General features: G+C 47.5%; 10 protein-coding genes across 10 annotated transcripts; 5 read left to right on the top strand and 5 right to left on the bottom strand.

Moving 5' to 3' along the window:
• Nucleotides 1-100: 100 nt before the first annotated feature.
• Nucleotides 101-2,242, bottom strand: FPRO_03618 (uncharacterized protein; the record flags this gene model as incomplete). Its single annotated transcript, XM_031226149.1, has 4 exons — nucleotides 101-850; nucleotides 904-1,435; nucleotides 1,484-1,801; nucleotides 1,857-2,242. 4 exons carry the CDS (start codon nucleotides 2,240-2,242, stop codon nucleotides 101-103), a joined length of 1,986 nt encoding a protein of 661 aa, XP_031076715.1.
• Nucleotides 2,243-2,728: 486 nt separating this feature from the next.
• FPRO_03619 (uncharacterized protein) lies at nucleotides 2,729-3,139 on the bottom strand (the record flags this gene model as incomplete). The annotated part of the gene is made up of 1 exon (XM_031226148.1): nucleotides 2,729-3,139. One exon carries the CDS (start codon nucleotides 3,137-3,139, stop codon nucleotides 2,729-2,731), a length of 411 nt encoding a protein of 136 aa, XP_031076714.1.
• Nucleotides 3,140-3,857: 718 nt separating this feature from the next.
• FPRO_03620 (uncharacterized protein) lies at nucleotides 3,858-5,762 on the top strand (the record flags this gene model as incomplete). Its single annotated transcript, XM_031226147.1, has 1 exon — nucleotides 3,858-5,762. One exon carries the CDS (start codon nucleotides 3,858-3,860, stop codon nucleotides 5,760-5,762), a length of 1,905 nt encoding a protein of 634 aa, XP_031076713.1.
• A 180-nt stretch (nucleotides 5,763-5,942) lies between these two features.
• Nucleotides 5,943-6,731, bottom strand: FPRO_03621 (uncharacterized protein; the record flags this gene model as incomplete). The annotated part of the gene is made up of 1 exon (XM_031226146.1): nucleotides 5,943-6,731. The coding sequence occupies one exon, from the start codon at nucleotides 6,729-6,731 to the stop codon at nucleotides 5,943-5,945; it is 789 nt and encodes a 262-aa protein (XP_031076712.1).
• Nucleotides 6,732-8,178: 1,447 nt separating this feature from the next.
• Nucleotides 8,179-8,997, top strand: FPRO_03622 (uncharacterized protein; the record flags this gene model as incomplete). Its single annotated transcript, XM_031226145.1, has 2 exons — nucleotides 8,179-8,354; nucleotides 8,409-8,997. 2 exons carry the CDS (start codon nucleotides 8,179-8,181, stop codon nucleotides 8,995-8,997), a joined length of 765 nt encoding a protein of 254 aa, XP_031076711.1.
• Nucleotides 8,998-9,476: 479 nt separating this feature from the next.
• Nucleotides 9,477-10,769, top strand: FPRO_03623 (uncharacterized protein; the record flags this gene model as incomplete). The annotated part of the gene is made up of 1 exon (XM_031226144.1): nucleotides 9,477-10,769. The coding sequence occupies one exon, from the start codon at nucleotides 9,477-9,479 to the stop codon at nucleotides 10,767-10,769; it is 1,293 nt and encodes a 430-aa protein (XP_031076710.1).
• Nucleotides 10,770-11,263: 494 nt separating this feature from the next.
• FPRO_03624 (uncharacterized protein) lies at nucleotides 11,264-12,012 on the top strand (the record flags this gene model as incomplete). Its single annotated transcript, XM_031226143.1, has 3 exons — nucleotides 11,264-11,691; nucleotides 11,742-11,881; nucleotides 11,936-12,012. The coding sequence occupies 3 exons, from the start codon at nucleotides 11,264-11,266 to the stop codon at nucleotides 12,010-12,012; spliced, it is 645 nt and encodes a 214-aa protein (XP_031076709.1).
• A 359-nt stretch (nucleotides 12,013-12,371) lies between these two features.
• FPRO_03625 (uncharacterized protein) lies at nucleotides 12,372-14,234 on the top strand (the record flags this gene model as incomplete). The annotated part of the gene is made up of 1 exon (XM_031226142.1): nucleotides 12,372-14,234. One exon carries the CDS (start codon nucleotides 12,372-12,374, stop codon nucleotides 14,232-14,234), a length of 1,863 nt encoding a protein of 620 aa, XP_031076708.1.
• Nucleotides 14,235-14,615: 381 nt separating this feature from the next.
• On the bottom strand, nucleotides 14,616-16,137 carry FPRO_03626 (uncharacterized protein; the record flags this gene model as incomplete). Its single annotated transcript, XM_031226141.1, has 9 exons — nucleotides 14,616-14,758; nucleotides 14,807-14,891; nucleotides 14,941-15,367; nucleotides 15,417-15,429; nucleotides 15,479-15,506; nucleotides 15,577-15,646; nucleotides 15,702-15,839; nucleotides 15,892-15,935; nucleotides 15,988-16,137. 9 exons carry the CDS (start codon nucleotides 16,135-16,137, stop codon nucleotides 14,616-14,618), a joined length of 1,098 nt encoding a protein of 365 aa, XP_031076707.1.
• Nucleotides 16,138-16,958: 821 nt separating this feature from the next.
• On the bottom strand, nucleotides 16,959-18,723 carry FPRO_03627 (uncharacterized protein; the record flags this gene model as incomplete). The annotated part of the gene is made up of 3 exons (XM_031226140.1): nucleotides 16,959-17,694; nucleotides 17,746-18,394; nucleotides 18,441-18,723. 3 exons carry the CDS (start codon nucleotides 18,721-18,723, stop codon nucleotides 16,959-16,961), a joined length of 1,668 nt encoding a protein of 555 aa, XP_031076706.1.
• Nucleotides 18,724-18,840: the final 117 nt, after the last annotated feature.

The following is an 18,840-nucleotide window of genomic DNA, read 5'->3' as shown; positions in this document are numbered from 1 at the left end:
TCAAGAGATTGACGGTAAAGATAATTACATCCCACCAGCTTCACTTCTAATGAATAGTTAAAAATGCTATTCCACAAACCATAATCCCACATCGCTAGGCTTAAAACCTGTAGTATGATCGGAGCTTTCTCTTCTTTGTTTTTGTGTCATCACCGCAATTGCCCTGGTTTTCACTTTCTTCATCCATTATATCTTTGAGCTTCCTCTTACCCGATGGCCCACCCCAGACTTCCATTTCATCATCGTGTAGGACTAGGCGGTCAGCGAGAAACAATCTCTGTCCGACTTCCCAAACACGCAGCTTCCGGCTTAATAGCTCTTTTGCGCTTAAGAAGAGGTCCGGTGCGGTGCCCGGCTCAACACCGTGAAAGTCATAAAGATGGGCATGGACTTCCTCTAGAGACCCTAATGGATATCCAACAAGGTGAGTCTTTGAGCAGGTACCGACGATACAGTTAAATAAGGAGGTAAATGAATCACTTTTGCCTCTGGTTTCTGGACGGTAACTTGCGTTAGCTTGGAACAGAAAATGCCCTAGTGCGTCTCTGAATTTCAGTTGGGTCTCCGGGGGGAAGTGTCTTGTCCATTCGGCTAGTTCATTACAAGGCCTGGGGAACCAGTAACGAACCGACTCGTCAAAAATCCTGATACTCTTATCAGAAGAAGCAGTAGTGAAGTCGATATCGTTGACATAGCATCGCTTTCCAAACTCGTGCCATGGCTTTAAGTGTCGTACGACGAAGTCTCTGAAAACTGTCACGCCCCAAAGGTGTATCTGATCGATCAAGGACAGCAGCTCCCACGCTTTGCGCTCAGTTGACACCCGTCCGCTCCATATTCTTTGAAAGTCCTATAGACTCGTGTATTAGTGCGATGACAGTCCAAGATATGCATTGTGCTTACATATATAGTCTTGCTCATACCAGCCATGCCCGCATGCTCTCTTGCAAGTCGTGGCCGCCTATAACCAACCAGAATATGCCAGTGAGCACCAAAGGATGTGAAGACAAAAACCTGGCTATTTCGGCTGTCTTCGGCTTGGTATGCACCATCGAGGTCTCCAGGCTTCCCGGGAATCTTGCTTAGACGATCAAGCATGTCGAGGTATACTGATCCAGCAGAGCACGCTTGACGTCGTGCTTCCCGAGGATCGCCACTCCATCCTTTGGCTTCATATGCTGCAAATGGGAACACTAGACTTGACTTTCCCCAGCTAGGGTCAGAGTGGAGACCGCAGTATCTATGAAGACTGAGTGCTTCCAGGCGATCACGATCGAGATCCCATTCTGCAATCGGGCTCTGGTAATCTCTTGGCTTGAATGTTGCGAGACCAAAAGTCGCATCGGGGATCCGCTTGATGAACTTTGATTCGCCAGTCAAAAGGCATGTAACAGGATGCCTTTTCTCTCGTATCGTGTTATATGCATGCTTGTCTCTGCAATCGTTAGTGGCATTTTCTCTTAGAGGAGGTTTATGCCCCTACACCGCAAGTACAGGGTCATCTCTCATCAATCCAAACACATCCTTCCAAGCATCGGCCTCCCATGCATATTCGCTCTTAGCCCACTTCTCGTTTTGCAGAATATGTTTGACCATTGTTCTGGCTCTGACTCGGCGACCCTCTTCGTCAGCATCGTCCCAATTCTTATCCTGTATTGACGGCACCCATAGTTTATGGTCTGCTGTAATCCACGCGGGTGAATAGTAATGATGGTAATAAATACCTCGAGCGTTCAATCCCCAATCATGCCCAAAGCTTTCGAGAAAGGAAGGCGAGGAAAAAGCGTGAGGCCGTAAGTAGCTTGCACAACACCGTCAGAACTCCTGCACGTCACTCAAAATGGAGGTTGTCATACATATGAGCCCCGACATAATATCTCTCAAGATACTTAGCTTGTTCATGATCGGATTGGCACAGTGTATACTGCATGTCGTATTTCGGTGCCATTGAAATAACAGCCCTAAGATCAAAGTCCTCAAGTTTACAATCTTCAATTTCTGCTTCCAATACCGGAATCTCGTCCTTCCATCGTCGTCTATGCTCGTCCCTTGTCACATCAGGTGGGAAATGGACGAGGTGACGGCGCCGCTCAAACTCTTCATCGATGAGGCCTGGATGTGCGATCCAAGGTCCATAGGGCTGTTTGACCTTTAGGCGAGGTACGATTTGTTCCGTTGTGACCGACGGTCGTAGCTTGAGGACTGGAGTTTTGGAACGTGGTTGCTGGGACTCAGATGTCATTTTATTCTATTGATAGTGTAATGAAAAAAAATACATGTAAGACAATCTCTTAATACGAATAATTGTTTTATTGAAATATGGCATTCTAAATGGGGCTGATCTCTCTATTTTATCTTGACAATACCTTTGTTGGCTGGAGTATTCCCTTTTAGCTTGTTTCACTAGACGCTTCGTGGTCTCGCACCATGGCCACACCAATGTGACGACAGTGTAAGGCGCGCGGTTAGAGTCAGGTCCCAGCCAGATTTGACTCTCAATAGCGCCTCTTAACATTAGATGGTATCGACCCTTCCCGAAGCGCGTAGGCCCGTATCTTTGTGACTGACGTGGCAAGGCGAACACGGTCAGGAGGCAAATCTATCGGATCTATATAGCCGCGGCCAGTGCTACTGCTACAGTCTTGAAACCCTATCATGAAAGACAGGTCCCCAGAATCAATCTGCAACTGCGTATAAGTGCAAGTCGAAGAAACATGCGTCCGCTTGTTTACACTCGTGGTAAGAAGGATAGGCTCTGATTCCTCCCAATAGTTATTTTTGATATGAGCATATGAGCACAACAGCGGGGCAGAAGGAGTTTGCATTGACCTAAGCGGGCATGGTACATAACACCAGCAGTGAGGGAACCCTTGAGCGGCTGCTTGATGAAGTCTATGAGAGGACTCTGCCCTTGGATCATGAAAGCGGAATTCGATCCGGTATGTGTCACGTCGGAGACGACAAATGCGGTGTTCTCGCCGGTATAGAGCTCCCATGGCGCGATAGACGAATCGCACTCGTCGAATCTAGCATTGCTGATGAAGGGTATATCTGAAGGTACTTCCGATCCGATGTTAGCAGTCGTCGTGGCTATCTCGGCTGTCATGCCTTGGGTAGTCGGCAGGGAAGCTGTAAACATCGTTTCAGAGCCTCGAGATATTTCTTCTACGTGCTGCTCCACTTAGTAAAGAAGCGTATGAGCCTGCGACGGTAGTGGTTGCCTCCCAAGCCGGCCTCTGCAAACTTAGCTCAACTAAAAGCTCCAACACGAGAGATGTTTTGACCAGGGCCGCTTACGGGGGCCGGCTTGGGAAGCAGCCACTGAACGAGTTTCAAAGCGGCGATGTACGTCTGTGTAAGTATCCTGGACGAGCGTGTTGTGATAAGTATCGTAAATAATGATCAACAGAGATAGGTGAAGAAGAGCATGTAAATAGAAACTGATAACAAACACACCAAGAAAAACTCCGTCGCTTCACAAAGGGGCTTGTCGTGTTTTCTTTGGTCTAGATGCTCGCCGACCCCAGCTGTAAAATCGATAGCGCAGATTGTATCAGGCTTAGTGGGATCAATAGCTCAGCTAAGATCCAATAGTTCCCCTGGAGCTACAAGGATCTATAAGTGCAAAAAGAAATTAAAATGATATTTCTCGCTCTGTTTTAACAGCACATCATGCAATGACTGCTGGTTAGCTGCTCACTACTGCAAGCTTGAGCAGCTTGAAATAAGCGAGTTACACTAAGAAATTAATATAGTCATTGGAAAAGGCCTCTCCCCTCTCTATAAGAAGACTCTGCATCCACTTTCCCGTCCTTTGTACTCCAAACGTTGTATTTTTTATCATACACCTTTTCAGCATGGAACGGTCAAAGCGCGTTGGGGCCTTCTGGGCTCTCAACCTGTCTCTTCTTCCAACTGTACTGGCAGCCGCCACTTGCAGCGAGCTATCCGGCAGCATTTACACCGGCCCTAACAACAACAAATTCGATATTCTATGCGATACTTCTACAGTTGGCGGGCACATCACTGCCTATTATTCTCAGGGAGATGAGTTTCAAGATTGCGTGGATCGATGCGACGATGACGATACTTGTCTTGCTGCATTGTTCCTCAGCTCAAGCGGCGACTGTGCTTTGATAGACACCTTTACGAGCACTAGGTCGTTCAGCGGCAACGATCTTGCTATTAGGACGGTAGTGCCTGAGACGACGTCGACCGAGGCTACTACTTCTGAGGCTCCTACATCAACAGATGTTACTACATCAGAGGCCACGACATCTACGGAGGCTACTACCTCGACAGAAGCCACTACTTCAACTGAAGGTACTTCGACAGAAGCTACTACATCAGTGGCTAGTACTGCAGAGGCTTCAACATCGGAAGCTGCTACATCTCAGGCAACAACATCAGACACATTAACGATATCAGCGACGTCAGAGACCTCATCGATATCTTCATCATCTGTATCAGCAGAAGATACAACATCAGGATTGGCATCTACATCAGAGACCTCCGCCTCTGGGGAGTCCACTACAGCTACTACCTCAACTACAGAGTCATTGTCCACCAGTACCTCCAGTGCTGAGACATCAACTGACGATTGCGATGATGAAACGTCGTCCCTTGAGACCTCGGCTACTGTGACTACATCTACAGCAACAGGATCCGAGATACAGCCAACGACCTCAACCGCTGACAACCAGAGTTCCCCCACTACAACCAATGAATCATCCGAGGTCTCCACTTCCGCTCCTCCAGCTACCTCAACTGCGTCATTGTCATCTTCTCTGACGACAACAGAAGGTCAAGCTTCTCTATCAACATCTCTTCCAACCTCTGCTACAGGCCAAACAGGCTCCTCTCTGTCTACGTCTTCAGGTACTACAGTAACTCAGACTCATACAACCTATAGCCAGGTAGCCTCCTCGTCTGGTTCTTCGTCTTCTGGAACCAAGGAGGTTGGCTCCAAGACACTTTCGACCTCTGGTGCCACTATCATTAAGACAACATCTGGAGGTCATGTTGCAACTCCTTACCCTACTGCTTACAACGTCTGGACTGTTTATCTGACGTTGGTCGAGTATGTCACTTGCAGCACTGGTGTAGTTACCGAGACAGTTACTACTTCCGAATATGTCACTGTGGGCAGTAACGGTGGGAGCTATGGACCTCCAGTGATTACAACGCCTGCTGGATGTATTGGAGGCTATCAGGTTGATGCTAGCGGCCACAGCTATCCCGTGGCACAACCTACGAAGGATTCTCCTGCCAACTCACCTGGTGGCGCGTATAGCCAGCCATCTGTTCATCCTGTACCGGGATCACCAGGCAACTCTCCATCTGGCCATGAGACCGGCAAGCCTCATACTCCTACGCCAGCTTCAGAATCGCATGGAAACTCCCAACCAGGACAGGGTGGTAAGCAACCTTCTGTTCCTGGTCACGGCTCTGATGAGCCCAATAACAGCGAGCCGCAGCAGCCACAAGGTGGTGCTACCCAGACAGTTATCTCTGCATACCAGTCTGGTGCCTCAGTAAATCCTTCACCATCATCGGCTATTCATCAGGGCCAGCAAGGCATCTCAACAACTTTCACTACCGAAGCAAGCGTTACCGGGGAGGCCAAGTCCACGCACAGTGGTTCATCGGAAGCTGGAGAGGCACCATATACGCCAGTCAGTGTTTCCGAAGCCAACGCACATCAGTGCATGGTTTGGACATTGGCCGCTGGAGCCCTCTTGGGGTTCGGAATGCTGTTCTAGTGATAGGCACTGCTTCGAGTACATTATGGGCATGTAAATATTATAGACCGTCAATACACAATCCTCTTGGAACAATAGTTTCATATACACACCCGTGAAATGTTCTGACGGTAGCTAATTACTATTATGTGACTTAAAACAGATATTGAAATACTGAACGAGGTCCCTTGATACACCGCTCTAGTTAGGAGAGGGAGTTTGTACACTAGCTTTCGCCTTCTCCTTCTCACCAGCAACACTAACACAGTAGTAGTAATTAGCCCAAAGGTTTTCACACTTTGACCCAACAGCAGGGTTCCACTTGTAAAACTCATCCAAATCGATCTTGAACTCTGACGCAACAGCAGAGCAAGTGTCGCCCTTAGAAACACGATGGTATTCGTTGCAAGACTTGGTGATACCTTTCTGAACCGGCGAAGGCGCTTTGTTGCCGGTGACATTCTCAGGAGTGGTCGGTGTCGGAGTCACAGCCTTTTCAACGCCAACACAAACATAGTATCCCTTCTTGAGACCCTGACAGTGTTTTCCAACAGCGGGGTTCCATTTGTAAAAGTTGGCGAAGGAAAGCTTGTCCTGCGTCTCAATTGACTTGCAGGTCGTGGTCTTGCCAACAAGAGCGTACTTGGCGCAGTTCTTGGCGATGCCAGCTTGAGTAGGGGAGTATTTCTTTGCTGGAGATGAGCCCTTTGTCTCAGTGACAGAAACACAGGCGTATGCGTTTGCCAGAAGGGCGTTGCAGTCAGTGCCAGTCTTGGGATTCCATTCCTGAAAGTCGGATAGGGAGATCTTGTTCTTGGCAGCGACTGAGAAGCAGGTTTCTCCCTTTTGCACAAGGTAGTATGACTTGCAGTTGGAGACAATGCCCGGTTGCTGAGGCTCAGGGGCCTTGGCTGAAGTGGAAGACTTGGTTGCTGCTCCAAAAACTGGCAGCAGGTTTCCAGTAAAGAGAATGAGGTGTTTAAGATGCATTTTGGTAACGAGTGAAAGTGTTTTTGCTGATATTACGAAGACGAAGTCAATTGGAGGATATTAGCTTGGAGGCAGAATGTATATGATACGGGGACTGGGAGCTTTTATCTCATTGAGGGTGAGTGAGTTGACTTGAAGTTACATTGTCTTAATAAGATGAAATGAGACAATAATGCCATTAAAAACGCTTATTTTGCTTGACTAGATGTAAATTGCACTATCGTCGCCCGCCGCGGAGCTGGGGAAAAGCTTATCGTACGCTACAACATCCATGGATGGGTCGATGGGCTGACTGTTGAGAAAACAGAACATTTGGTTTTTATGAATTACACGTCCTCGATAATCTCTGTGAACCTTTTGATAAAACCAATTTGTGATTTACGATTCCATACTCTAGCTGAGTATCCCAAAGATGCTAAATGGCATCACAAGCACCCCTTTACTTCGCTCTGCCATGAACCCAAGAGACTTTCATCGCTCCAAACAAAGTTCAGTTTGTATTCACCTGAGGTCTAAATACGAGGGTAAAATTAGGTAGACCTCAATGCTACACTTTGAGTTTTTTTTTACCACAGTGGCATTGCGCATAAAAACAACTGCCGGCCGTGCACCGTCGCTAATCTAACTTACTTCAACCCCCAAATTGTACCGCGGATGGCACGGAATCATTCGAGGCTTAGTTCACCGGGAGAGTAATCTGCAACAAGGCACCACCTGAGAAACACATTTAGGCGAACATCGATGGCTCGAAGCATTATATGGTCGTGTAGAAAGAATACAGGAAGGGCTAGTGGTAGCCGTTAGGCTAAATTTGAGGGTGTACCCGGGACAGCTCAGGTATGGCTGATCCGTTCAGGACGGCGTATATGTCAATCTTGTGTAATGATTAGGAGAAGACCAGCCTGGAGGACAGCAAGAACTCATGTTGCTTCTGAGAAAAAGGATTAAATACAGACTGATTGTCGGAGAGCGATGCCACAACAACGCGATGAAGGGGCCAATGAAGAGCATTCCACCAAGATACGCTGAGATACTTGGTTCGTGCCACAGGAGACTAATCACTGGTCGTGGACTGGATTGAAAAAAGAGGGAGCACGAAAGAGTGACCGGCCTTATTGGTCTCATATTTTCTAGGCTAATGAATCCGTCAAATATATGCGATTAATAAGTCGCGGCATTGAACTGAATGCACCATTCAAATGTCAAGAGTTATCAGATTGGCTGATTAGATATGACGTTTAATTCAGACCTAGTCCAACCCACCTTCGCGTCGCGCCGCGACTGGACTCTCCCCTGACAATTAACCCTCCATTCCAAACCAGCAGTGGTCTACCTAAAAGCGTCTTTGCTATACGATCCAGCGGTCTTAGTCTCTATCACGGACAGTATAATTCTACATGTTTTACCATGCCTCCCATCCGAACCGAGAAAAGCAACTCGGCTGCTGATGCTCCAGCTCCCGGCACCAACGCGCCAAAAGAAAAGGCTGCTAAAGCCCGTCTCTGAAGGCGTCAAAGAGGCCCGCTTCAAAAGCAGCGTGACTGACTGGGATTGCAAATACCATAATCTCATTGGGACGTCGACTAGGATGATTTACTTTGGCTATGAATTTGTCCTGACTGAGTAAGCCAATTCGTCCAGTTCAAGGTGAGATAAATGCTAACATAATGCCAACAGTGACCATATCGATGACACCTTGGTCTTGTCACGTCAAGTTCGTGAAAAGATCTGGCAATTCCTTTTCAATTTCAGCGACGTCAGCTACACTGCAAAGCACGGTGCCAGGGACCTCACCAACGAAGCCGTCATCCGTCTAGCCAAAGGTCTGCCCAACCTCAGAACCGTCAGTCTCCCCGGCGCAAACAAAGTCGGCGACGCTGGTTTCCTGGCCCTGATCTCCAACTACCCAGACCTCAGACTCCTCGAGATCACACCGTCCAGTACCAACTCATTCGGCTTAACCATGATAACCGCGAAAGCTTTGGACGAGTTTTGTGAACTTCCAGAGTGGGCTCCTGGTCTCAAGCAGATTATCATCACCAACGACCAGCACAATAAGGAGTTTATGAAGTCTATGCGTGCGCTGAGCAAGCAGAGGGAGAAGTTGGTGGTCACGCTGCTTCATCGCAGTGAGGAGAAGAAGTGGGGAGACTTTGAGATAGCCACGATTCTGGAGCATTTTATGAAGGGTCGCAAGTGTTCACCAGGAAAGACGCCCCGTGGAATTGCTCAGCGCTACGGTCAGGATCACTCCATTCAAGTCTGAAGGATATACATGATAGCTAAGTTGGATATGCTTGGTCGTTGTGAGTGGAGGAGTGAGATGAGACTTATGATCGATATTTTCTGAGATTATGTGATATTTGGTAAATGAACGTAAAATAAAAGTTGAACTCTTTCTGAGATGTGTTGATCCGTACAAGAAGCGCCACTTATTGAATGATAATAGCGGTGATTGATATCGCTGCTGAGACTGACTGCTGGCTGACGGCCAACAGTTCAGACCCAGGCACAGCGGAATAAATGAGGGGCACTCACTGGTGCTCTTAGCGAAAGCTTCACCAATTACATGCATGACAAAAAGCCATGGTTTAACTGCTAGGGCTGGTCGCTTTCAGCTGCGGCTGAGTTGGACAGATTCCTCCAAGACTAAGATAAAAAGAACAAGAAATCAAGTTTTGGGAATAGCTGGCAAAGCAACCTTGACTTCGTTCCCTTTTCTCTCTGAGAAATCACACTCGCAAAATGAAGATGGGGACATTCGAGCGTGGTCAACGCTATACCGGGTTGACAAAACAGTGTCAGTCCTACAATGAGCAGAATAGCATGCATGCTACAGCCTGCGAGGCGAGAGCAAAAGAACTATTCAGAGCAGTCACAACCATTACCACTGCTCAGGGTAAGACTTGGGATCAGGTTCTCGGCTTATCAGGCGATTTCAACAACATTATCTTCGATGGAGGTTTCGAATATCACGGCCCTGAGACTATCGGCAAGGCTCTATCATTCGCGCAGTGGTTCTTTCTGGTGTCGCTCATCGGACTCGGTCATGAATTTGCTGGCGCGTCAGCACTGTTGTACTACGTCGGCTGCACACTTGGCATCGCAGCGGGTAGCTACCCTGTCAATGTTCGAATGCCCGTCGCTTCACTATTTCGTCTTGACAGAGAACGTCAATCAACTCGGGGACTTCCATGGGCTCGTATGAGCCAGTTTCTACGCGGCAAGGGAAATTGCAATGTTCCCATCATTGAACTTGAGCTGTCGTGTGGTGAATTGCCTTACGAAGACTCAACAAAAACAATTCACCACCTTGCGGCGATGCGGCTAGACGCATGTGTACATTCGATTATGATGAAGGCGGTTTTCGACACGGTCTCCAACCTTACAAGCAAGGCTATCAAATACGCTGATGACCTTTCGACTAAGAGGTCTTTTGATATAGCCAAGGAGTTCATCACGGCCGTTGAGTCCTTGATCAAGATGTTCGACAGTGTTGCCGATCAAGCTTTGGAATGGACAGGAGATTATGACAGGATCTACCAAAAAAAGTACATGGGTGATGATCCTGATCTCACAAATCATGATTTCGAACTGCGGAAAGCCGTGCCTTCGAATATCATCAGACTCGACGTCTCCTACGATTTCGCCGTGGACTCTCTTCATGCCGAGACCGCGGCTTATGATGGTATTCACTTCGGAGGTTTTGGCCATAACAAGAAGTCCATCTTTCTAGACGACGATGAAGTGATTACTGGAGCGTCATGGAATACAGGAGTTTTAGCTCAGGATGTTAACAAGAAAGTCATATTCAACTTGGTCATCAACACCACGGAAAGAAAACTAGGGCCTTTTGGTAGTGGTGGTGATAAGATTAGAGGAAATGCTGAGAAGCAAACCTTTCAGGTCCCTGATAAAATGAGAGTGTATGGTCTTATCGACTCAGCTGGGAAATACATCGAGCATAGAGGTGATGTTATCATGGAGAGTGGGAGATTCATCGCGGAGCTTAGGTTTATTGTTGGTCCTGCACAATAGCATCCTGGTAGTTAAAAATGAGGTTCATAGGGAGAACCTTCGGTGGCTCCTCTCGAACTCGGTCTGATAAATAAATTGTTCGCTACGAGAAGTTCAACTGGAACCAGGTCACTCACGTCAATGGGGCACGACACTTCCTCTGTAAAAAGAACGGAAACATCCACCTGCATAGACTAAACTTCTCCAATTCTATCTTAAATTCACCTTCATAACTCCCTCCTTCAAAATAGAGATCAGAGTTCTCTTGCCTTTCCTAAACAGAGGAGTATGTCTCAGTATATCTACCAGAATGTCTGTCTCCGAGATGAGTGGTGTTGTCTCCAGTTAATCTCCGGCGTAGCATCTCGATTTGGAAGTTCTCAAGCGTCAGCCTCGGTATAACTCAATCCGCCTTAGTGGACCTTCCCTAGCGTGCAGTGGAATTTTCCATAAGACTACTCCATATCTGAGAATCTACGATCTTACATCTTCAGACTCCATTACCTAAAGCAAAGATGGCGCGATCAACTTCTGACTCGAAGCCTAAGCAATCCACATATTTAATCCTCTATAACACCCTCTCAGCCATTCTCCGAACAGCCCTCTTGCTCAGAACGACCTATTTGTGGTTAACCCAAGGCAATGGCGCTGTGTGGGATGAACTCAACATCATAGCACGATGGACCGAGACTTTTACTGTGATGGAAATCACCCATGCTGTCACTGGTCTTGTGCGAGCAGCTCCTGCTACAACGGCGCTGCAAGTCGCTGGTCGAAACACCATTGTCTGGGCTATTACACGAAACTATCCAGAAGTCGGCTATAGGGAAACTGCGTATAGTCTTATGCTCATGGCTTGGAATGCGGCTGATGCAATTCGATACTTTTACTTTACTCTTCAGACGGGGATGGGATCTGTGCCAGGTGGCTTGACATGGTTGAGGTGAGAAGCATGACGAGATGTGACACGAGAAAGAAATTGACTCCTGACAGATATAACATGTTCCTTGTTCTTTACCCCATTGGTATTATCTCAGAGATGAAACTTGTGTACGAAGTCATCCAGCCATCTCAGGCTCGCAATCCAGCATATCAATATCTGCTTTGGTTCGGATTAGCCATCTACGTTCCAGGTACCTGAGCAATGATAATCTGCATATTATTTCCATACTGACATCATATCATAGCATTCTACATCCTCTTTGGGCACATGCTAGCTCAGAGGGCCAAGTTGAACCGTACCAACCTCAAGAAAGAAATCTGATCTTGGGCAAATCAACTGTCAATTAGAAATTCTGGGATCCGAAATCAAAATATCAAATCCGACTGCTTGCAGAGTTTGACTTTTGTGCGATCTTGCAACTGGATTCTGCTAGTATTAGACTAGCCTGTCATGGATGGCGGTCAAAGTGGTTATAGCTTCAAATGTGTTGGTTCTGCGAGATCTAAGCGCGCGGTAACAGCGAACCAATTAGACACTACATATCCATGCAGAGAAAAGGGGAGTTTCAAAATGAATCTCGCAATCTCAACATCTATCTGCGACATCATTCTTTTGTAGTTATACAGCCAAGAAATCAACTCCACAAGCCAAGGTTACAATCTTAATTCCGTCCTCCAAGAATGCGCTCCTCGTCGTGGACAACTCTCCGCAGAAGCAGTACTTTTAGTACCAAGTACAAATACGAATCAACACTCGACTCGACACATATTCGTCTAGTAAGAATCCGTCCGCGAACACGCAGCCTCTTATCGGAGAGACTAAACATCGACGTGGCCACTCATTCTCTGGATGAAGCAGAGGCACTTGGCTACCATGCACTATCTTATACATGGGGTGCACCAGAGGGAGAAGGCAAACGCAAGGTCTCCGACTCATGTATACTGGTGAACGGCAGTAGATTCTACATCCAACCAAACTTACTCGGGGCGCTCAAGCGCTTCGAAGAATTTGATTGGTATTTGTGGATCGACGCAATATGTATTGATCAGACCAACCAAAGGGAGCGCGAGATTCAGGTCGGCATCATGAGCGAGATTTACAGCATGGCAGCCCGAGTCGATATCTGGCTCGGTGATGGCGGAAAAGAATCAGCTGAGGTTATTCGTCTGACACGGGCACTTTCCAGCTTGGCTGAGGAGACTTCTGGAAGTCAAGTGAGCCCGAGCAAAAGCGAAATCGAAAGTTCAGGCCTTCCACCTATTCCTTCTGAAGGCTGGAAGCCATTTGTTGATCTTCTGGACCGTAATTGGTTCCGTAGAGCTTGGGTGATTCAAGAGACCGTCCTATCTCGGCAGGCGTTTGTCTTCCTGGGAAGCAGCGAATGCATCTCTTGGGAACAGCTCGCCTCTGCATTGATGATGATTCGAAGACTAGACTGGTATCCCAACGCGACATTGGCCATGGCCAAGGTGGAGCAGATTTCATGGACACCAGGACCCTACTCTATTCACTTCATCAGCGTGATCAAGACGTCCCTCGAAAGCTTGAAAAGTCCCCAAGATCACCCACAGCTTTCTGTTATCGAGGATCTCACCGGCGCTGATAATTGGAAAACGACCGCCAGTTCTCAGTTAGCTTACATGATGATGTTAAGCCATAAGTTCAAGATAACGAATGCTCGTGATTGGGTTTATTCGTTGTTGGGGATGGTAAATATTGCCGCGAGCTATATGGGACTTCCTCGGTGCGATCTGGAAGTTAATTACGATGCTTCAGTTGTTGAGGTATTTACAGCCGCAACGGCCAACATCCTAAATCATTGTAATCACCTCGGCTTCATCTCCTTGGCTGGGATTGCAGAATTTCACAGTGGCACACTGAACTTACCTTCAGGGGACTTACCCTCATGGGTGCCTAATTTCTCGAACGAGCCATCTGCTGCAAGAACTGCCCCTATCCTTTTCCCCTGGGCCAGAGGCAAAGTTCGATTGGATGCAGCACGATACAGCGAGATTGGCTGTATGGGATTCAGCATTACTGGCTCGAGGCTCTCTGTGCAGGCCCAGCGTGTCGGACAGATCCTTCCAGAGTCTTATCAATTCTACATGATCGCTTACTATTTCCACGTCGAACCCTTTGCAGCCATGCTACTACGGTGCGGGAAGTGCTACAAAGTAACTGGAGAGCTCAGTATTGAAACTTGTTGGCGTACTTTCATCTTTGGCGCAAATATACACGATTCAATAGATACCTCGAATCTTGGCGCTTCCTTCAGAGCCTGGCTATGCTACATCTTATTCCAATACTTACGGGTCTGGGACATTTCCATGACAGTCGACCAACGAATTGTTTACTTGGAACAATTGACAAACTTCCAGTCTCTTCTGGCCCAGTATGGGGATGAAGCTCACGATATGCTCCCAAGTATTGAATGGGTCAAACAGATGCTGCAAAAGTTAGGTGCCTCTGATCCTCCAGACTCACAGCTGGCGTCAATATTTTCATTCATGGCGAGGACCTCCTCACTGGGGGGGGTTTTCTGAGGAGTTTGACTCAGAGTGGACGTCCCTGGTGGCCAAGGAGCTTGCAGACATGTTTATACTAGCTGCTAGATTTGCATCGCTACTAGGAACATACGCTGCTCAGCGGCAAGTTTTCCTGACAGACGAAGGGCATCTAGGACTGGCTTTCTCGTCTGCACTAGAAGGAGACAGTGTCTGGGTGGTTTCGTCTTGTCCGGTGCCATTGGTTTTGAGGCCTCGAGCTGATGGTACCTATCAAATGATCGGAGATAGCTACGTTCACGGAATCATGGAAGGCGAAGCGGTAAAAGACAACAGCTGGGAGGAGATCACCATGACCTAAAAAAACGATTCCAAATAGCATTTGCCTCACATCAAATAGAGATCACTAACATAGCTAGCCTACTTATGACCGTACACGTAACGCACAGTCATGTAGCTATGCACTTTTGGGTTGCGTATCGCTTTACGCAAGCTCATGAGAAATACCTGATATTCATCTTTGGGCCATTGGCAAACGTCCTGCCACATCATAAGAGTGTAACCTATTAGGCGTTAGAAATCCATCAATAGTCAAAGGTTGGTTATCATACCCTCCAAATCGTTCTCCAGCGTGGCCTTGACAAACCGCCCAACCTCGGCGAGTTTTGGATCTTTGGGCCAACCACCGATGGGGAACTGCGAAATTCCATCTTAGTGAAATGTAGTCAAGTCCAGAGAAACATACCTTGTAATCAACGGTCTCAATATCTGTAAAGCCAGCCTCTTCAAAAGCCTTCTGTTGCAAATCGTGGACAAAGAAGGGGTTGCCTAGAATCTGACTGCCTTCTTCAAAGAGCTTCTGGTATGTTTTGAAAACAGGTTCCAGCTCAGTAGTTCCATCGTCACTACGGAATGTGACATCAGCCTCTCCTGACTGGACCCAGCCTCCTGGTGCACAACATCGGTATGCCTCGCTAAAGAGACTACTCCAGTCTTTAATAGCACCAAAGAGATATCGGATATGAATGAAGCTGAAATAATCTTCCTTCCAAGTCCACGGTTGCGTGGCATCATCGATTTCAAAACGAAGATTCGGGGGGACCCATTGGGGTTGGCAAGGAGATAGATCTGTGCCAACTACTTCTGTGTTGGCATATCGGTCGGCAAATTCACTATGATATTTAAGCATGAGCTAAACCCGGACTCATCACGATGGCATACATTGCCCATATGCCTACACACCTGTTAGTAGGGATCCAAAAGAGGAACAGATGAGAACCCACCGCTTCCAGTACCAACATCTAGAACTCGCTTCAGGAAGCGTTGTACAAATCAGCACAGGTGCTTTCAGCCAGCTTGGGGACTTTTCAGAGCAGCTCACCTGTGCAGAATCTATCTTGACAGGAGCAAGAAACAGTTCACCATCCAAAAGAAGCGTCAAGTAATGGTGCCTGCTGTTTAGTTACTACCTCGTTGATACACCTTGGGGCATGTGCTAGGTCCTACGTCAAATCCATAGACTCAACTTGTTGATCATCATTGGGGAAGAAGTAATTTGCGGTGAATTTGTCGCTGTGGTACGTGCGTCCTTGGCTGCGACGGTACTCGAGGATACTAGCAGAAACAGAGGCGGTCGAGCTCTCGCTGCGAAGATTGTCAAATTCACGGTATATACACTGTATCTGTAGACACTGACGTATCGGTACCTATGGAAGAGTCGGCATCCCCATGAGAGTCATGCTGCTAGAAAGTAAGCACAGTCCTCGATATAAAAGAGGCCTGGAGGACGGACATCAGAATCGTCCGCAAGGACAAGTTCGCCCTGGGCTGGCGGAGATCTCGACGGGGACTTGGAAGGAGACTTCGACGGAGACTTCGTATGAGCGATGATTGGTGCGGGCACCTCGGGCGGCGTCGTATCTCCTACTGGTTGGTTCGACATGATCATATATCAAATGTAGAGCAAATTCAAGGTAACAGAGGAAACATCAACATTGAATGGGGGCATTGGGAGTCAAAGAGCTTGGAGAATATGACTCTCTGAGGTTTGAGGCCTTTTTTTAACAGTCATTCTCAAACAGAGCAAGCATGACATGATATCATATCATATGATAAGGGGGGGTCTCCCTGGTCATTGTCGAAGCCGACCCACTAATTAGGATAACGGCCCGGACGGGCCGTAGACCTAGCCAGCTGTCAAAATCCCGACTAAACATAGGCTCCTAACATAAAACGCATCACTCTGATTCATCGTCTCTCAGACGATTCTTCTCAGTTGACCTCCGTTATTTCTGGCTAATATCCAAACTTATCGTTGTTATCCTGATCCATCATCTCTTCGCCCTCCGAAATCCAGTCCTGACACTTCATCGTGAAGGTACCAAGCCAACCAGATAAATGTTTTCAACCGGAACCTTGTTCCCCCCAGACATGTCAGAAGCACCTGAAACATGGCGCTTCTAAAGGGGTCTCTTAATTCTCTCTAGCCTTTACAATGATTTCCCTCGAATTGGTGTTATATCACCAGCTGCTGGGGTTATCTGCGAGCCTTGCTAGAAGCTCGTCGACCTTTTCCTCGATAAGCCGATTCTTACATTTGACCACCTCAGCTTCCTTAAGATGTTTCAATTAACTCTATTGATAAGGAGTAACCGCTCGTCCTTCTTCTCTACTGAACTATCGTACGGGTTGATGGTCTCTTTGCATATCGGAAGCCATCCGACTTCCAACTCATCCTCCAGGATGTGCAAAGCCTCCCAAACCCTAAGTTCCGTCTTTTTCATCATCAGACCAGACTATAATGGTTGAATTGTGCTGATCTCCTGAACCAATATTGCGTATCATAGCCACATCTGGACACTTCCATGGACGGGATTCGGGTAGTGTAAGGCCTGGCCCATCGACAATTTCGTCTATGGCAGAGACAGGAGCGAAAACTTCCTCTCGAGCATATCGAATGCTTCGCTCCGGTACATCTGTAACCTCGTCTCCGCTCTCATTAGAAATGCGGGCGACATAAGAGCTGGCTTTCTGCAACTCGTCTTGTTCTTCAGACTCCGCTTCTTGTTTTCCCTCGGAGTCGGAATCAGATGCTTCGTTTTTGTCATCTTCTTCCCCTGGAAGATGGGGTAATGCGAACAGAGCGAGATCCTCTTGATGGCGGCTAACATGCCGTTGGTATTGCTTAAATGAAGATTGTCTTTCTCCGCATAGAGGACAGTCTGCCGGCTCGTACTCTGACTTAGGCCTCTCGCACATGGCGAGAAGGCTGACGAGGTGAGTCAATTCCGCGGTTTCCGAATGCTTTTGCGCCAAATGCCCCTTCATACCTTGCAAGGAGACAAATGTCTCGTTGCATCCAAGCTTGCAGGTCCATGTCTTCCAATGGTGTTTCTTGACATGACCGGCCCACTGGTGACGTCTCTGAAAGTCTTGGTCTGGGGCCGGACAACCCAACTCAACGCAAACGTAAGGAAACAGGTCTGAGAATACGTGTTTCCTGTGGACTCTAGTTAGTAATATCCATATTGCCAAGGGAAGGGAAACTAACTTCCAATGAATCCTCGAAGTAATAGATATCATCATAAAACAAAATGGGCACTCGAAGGGTCCATTCTCGGCTTCCGCTGGGAGGGGAGGTATCTTACGTCTTTCTGGATTCGCAGCTGATGTTGCCCAAGAAGTCTGTGATCTTCTGGTGTCCGATGCATCATCCACGTCCTTCTCCAGAGAGATAGATTCATTCACCTTAAGCCTCTTTGGCAATGAAGAGGCTACAGTACTCTGCATCTGGTCCTTACCATCGAGTTCAAGCCCACTGGCTAACTTCTCATGATGTAGTTCTCTGTATTTGAAATACTGCCTTCGTCGAGAAATCGCCTTTCCAAGTCTTTCAGCGATGGGCTTCGGTGCTTTAGAGAGCTTATTACACACATGCTGGACGTCAAATGGCTCGTAGCTAGATGTATCGGTTAAGCAGGCTTTCTTGAAGCGGTCGTGAGGAGACGGATTGTGAATGGACACCGAAAGTCTAAACAAGCAGTTGATGTCTTCAACGATGGCAGCAAATATTTGAGAGAGCTCAGATGGTCCAAGTACGTCGACTGCCAAAGATCCATCATCGGAATCGTCATCTGAAAACTTAGCTGGGGGCTGCTCTTGATCCCACGGTGTCAATTGTCCCGTAAAGATGTCCTTGGCTGTTGATGTCAGACAGAATCTTGCAGCTCAATCGAAGAGACTTGCCATCTTTTAGAGACTCCCTCAAGTCCTCCAAAAGCTCAACCACCTGATCCCGAATATTTGACGCATCCCGAAGCCTGTGATCGAGCGAGCTTCTTCCTTTTTTATGAGCGCCAATGTTTCCACTCCAGACTTTGAATCTGCTCAGCTCGTTCTGCAGCTTCAATAGCGATAAATCGCTCTGAGTACCCTTGCCGAGAACACTGTCTGTCCTTATTGCCGGGGAATTGCAGAGGCTATTGAACTCTTGGAGACAAGCCGAAACACGATCAGCAATAGTGCTCATGGTTGTCTAGGGGTTACAATGAAGACGGGGCGATGATTGTTATCTCGTCCATCGGTTCAGAAAATATGGAAAGAATGTTGGAGTGGCACTCGCCCGCTGATGGCCCATGGAAATGTG

This window comes from Fusarium proliferatum (genome assembly GCF_900067095.1).
Source record: "Fusarium proliferatum ET1 genome assembly, contig: FPRO_scaffold002, whole genome shotgun sequence".
NCBI classification, from domain to species: domain Eukaryota; kingdom Fungi; phylum Ascomycota; class Sordariomycetes; order Hypocreales; family Nectriaceae; genus Fusarium; species Fusarium proliferatum.
This window is presented reverse-complemented; position numbering and strand designations above follow the sequence as displayed.